Source organism: Myotis davidii, unplaced genomic scaffold (genome assembly GCF_000327345.1).
Source record: "Myotis davidii unplaced genomic scaffold, ASM32734v1 scaffold399, whole genome shotgun sequence".
Classification (NCBI taxonomy): Eukaryota; Metazoa; Chordata; class Mammalia; order Chiroptera; family Vespertilionidae; genus Myotis; species Myotis davidii.
Genome location: NW_006292094.1, coordinates 4,690,357 through 4,693,230, shown reverse-complemented (window position 1 = coordinate 4,693,230; position 2,874 = coordinate 4,690,357). Strand labels below are relative to the sequence as shown.

At 55.3% G+C, this 2,874-nt stretch overlaps 1 protein-coding gene across 1 annotated transcript in view; it reads left to right on the top strand.

Annotated features, from left to right (window-relative positions):
* The first annotated feature begins 1,903 nt into the window (after nt 1-1,903).
* GRID2IP (Grid2 interacting protein) overlaps nt 1,904-2,874 on the top strand; it is a 30,394-nt gene continuing 29,423 nt past the window's right edge. The window contains exon 1 of the mRNA XM_015565147.1: nt 1,904-2,870. Coding sequence (XP_015420633.1) covers nt 2,476-2,870 — 395 coding nt within the window. The 5' untranslated portion in view covers nt 1,904-2,475. The remainder of the gene's footprint in view (nt 2,871-2,874) is intronic.

The following is a 2,874-nucleotide window of genomic DNA, read 5'->3' as shown; positions in this document are numbered from 1 at the left end:
CCTGCACATGCCCTGACGAGGGCCCTGGCCGGGGAGGAGCCTGCAACTGAGGTATGTGCTCTTGACCAGAATGGAACCTGGGACCCCAAGGCCACAGGTTAACGCTATATCCACTGAGCCAAACCTGCTAGGGCTCTTTTCTTTTTAATATGAAGGTATACTGTAAGCTCTCCAGCAGAATCTCTAACGTACGTGAGACTAGAGGACACATATTGACACATCTCTCTCTCTCTCTCTCTCACACACACACACACACACACACACACACACACACACGCGCGCGCTCCCCACACACGCACGCGCGCGCTCACCCCTCTGGATAAAGCAAACTCTGAAAAGCAGCCAGCTCAACCATGCTGACCTACTAAGAATATCTTCTGGTCTATCTCATCCCATCCCCCACATCCTAAGAAGAGGGTTTAGAAATAAACTTTTATTTTAGAATAGTTTAAATCTGCAGAAAAGCCACGATGAGAGGGCAGTTCTCTTTCACCCTGCACCCAATGTCTTCCTGGGGCACATCTGTCATCCAAGGAATGAATGTTGACCCATTATGATTATGAGCTGACTCAGATTTCCTTATATTTTTACCCAGTGAATGTTCTTTCTCTGTCCCAGGATCCTATCCAGGGTCCCCCATCACATTTGGTTACTAGGTTCTCTCTCTCTCTCTCTCTCTTTCTCTCACTCTTTCTCTCTGTTAACCCTCACCCGAGGATATATTTCCATTAATTTTTAGAGACAGTAGAAGGGAGGGGGAGAGACACACAGAGAGAAACATCGATGTGTCAATTAATTAGCTCCCACCTGTGTCCTGACCAGGGCCTGGGATCGAGCCTGCAACCAAAGCATGTGCCCGTGACTGGAATCGAACTCGGGACCCTTCAGTCTGCGGGGCTGACGCTCTATCTGAGCCAAACCGGCTAGGGCTCCTTAGGCTCCTTTAACCTCTGTCCCTTTCTCAGACTTCCCTTGTTTTGGATGACCTTGAGTTTTGAAGAGCTGGGTATTTTCAGGGTGCCTCTCACTGTAGGCTTACTTCATGGGGTCCTCAGAGTTAGACTGGTTATGGGCCATTGGGAGGAAAACCACAGAAGCACGGTGGCATTCTATTGCATCAAACAAAGGGTACATGCCGCCACCCGATTCATCCTGACGTTGACTTTGACCACCGACTGGGGTCATGTTTATCAGGTTTGTCCACTGTAACCGTACTCCCTCCCCCACCCCTTCGCTGTCCCCCTCGGCAGGAAGTCCCACGTGCAGCCCACACTTATGGGTGGGGTCATGCTCCAGCTTGTGTAGCTCTGTAAATTATCTGGAATTCTTCTGCACGGAGATGTGTCTCCTCTCCTCATTTATTTAATCAATTGTCTATGTCAGGATGGACGGGTGGAGACTTACTTTATACTTCGGGTTATAATCCAACACTAGGGTATGTTGCTGCCCTGCTTGTTGCAGCATTGGCCTTCGGGAGCCTTTTCGGTTGGCTCCCGTGCCCCTTTGACAGTGTGTGTGTGTGGGGAGGGGGGGCACTTCCCTACTCTCTGGCCTTAGAAGGTGCTCCAGGCTCCTCTTGTATGTTTCCTGCTCAAGCCCTGGAATCCGTCACTTCTCCAGCTCTCCTTGGGAAGTGATGTGGAACCCGAGCTGGGGCACTGGATGGCTCATGGCTGCTAGGTGTCCTTGTGTCGAGGCCCTGGCTGCTGACAGAGCAAGCAAACGTGTTCAGATGCTGACCTGCGGGCGTGCACGTCTCTGCAAATAGTTCTCCATGCGCCCATCTGCAGGGGTAGGACGCCAACCCAGGACCCCAGGGATCATTCGCGCCTCCCCGCTTTGCGTGGTGGTAACCTCCCACCCCAACAGAGAGAACACGGCTCCCCGATCCACTTACCTAGTTGTCAAATTCCAGGATGCACGCCTGGTGTGATTCCAGAATTGTCCACCTGTATCCCACCGGAAGCAGCTGTACCCACTGGAGTGCACTATTTGGCCTTTAGTTTTTCAGGCTCCTGTTCCAAAATTACTTAAATCAGCATCTTTTCTTCCATCTGGACCTTTTTTTCCTGGCCTGGCTCTCCCGTTCCTTGCCAAGAAGACCTGGCCTGTGGGGCTCCGGTGGTGTTTTCTGGGGGACTGAATCCCTAGGCCCTTTTGAACCTCATCAATGCCGTGGGCTTGGGGACAACCCTCACCCCAAAACAACCCTGTTGAATTCTCTCCATCCACCCGCCAAGCTCTGTGAATCATGGGCGAACCCGGCCCAGGGCCCAACTCCAGTCCGTCTCCATTCCTGCCCCGGGGACCCCTGCTCACCCCCAGGACCAGGCAGCAGGGGCTGGCCACTCTGGGCCCTGGCCAAGCTGTCCAGCCTCCTGCTGGTCCACCTGGTAACTGGGGCCTTCTCGGGTTACTCAGAGGATCACTTTGCCTTAGAAACTCCAGCTGTCCTCCCGGGCGCATCGGTAACTGATGCCAAGGCCCCAGCAGCGGAGGGCCAGCAGCAAGCGAGTGTCACCAGCTGTTCCGCAAGCACCGCGCTCTGTCCCTGCAGCCCTGCTGTCACTAGTAAGGAAGGTGAGCAAACCTGGGGGGTGGGGGGCACTCAATAGTCTGGGATGGGGAGCCCTGGGATGCCTCCCTCCCGAGCCCCCGGACAGCACAGTCAGCCCTGCCAGAAGCCTGGATGCACACAGGGCCACCAGAAACCCCCCGTGCTGTCTCTCCCTCGGCAGTCGCACGGCCACCGCTGCCATGCCGGCCACCAACCAGGGCTGGCCCGAGGACTTCGGCTTCCGGCTGGGCGGCTCCGGCCCCTGCTTCGTCCTGGAGGTGGCCGAAGGGAGCTGCGCGCACGCCGGGGGGCTGCGG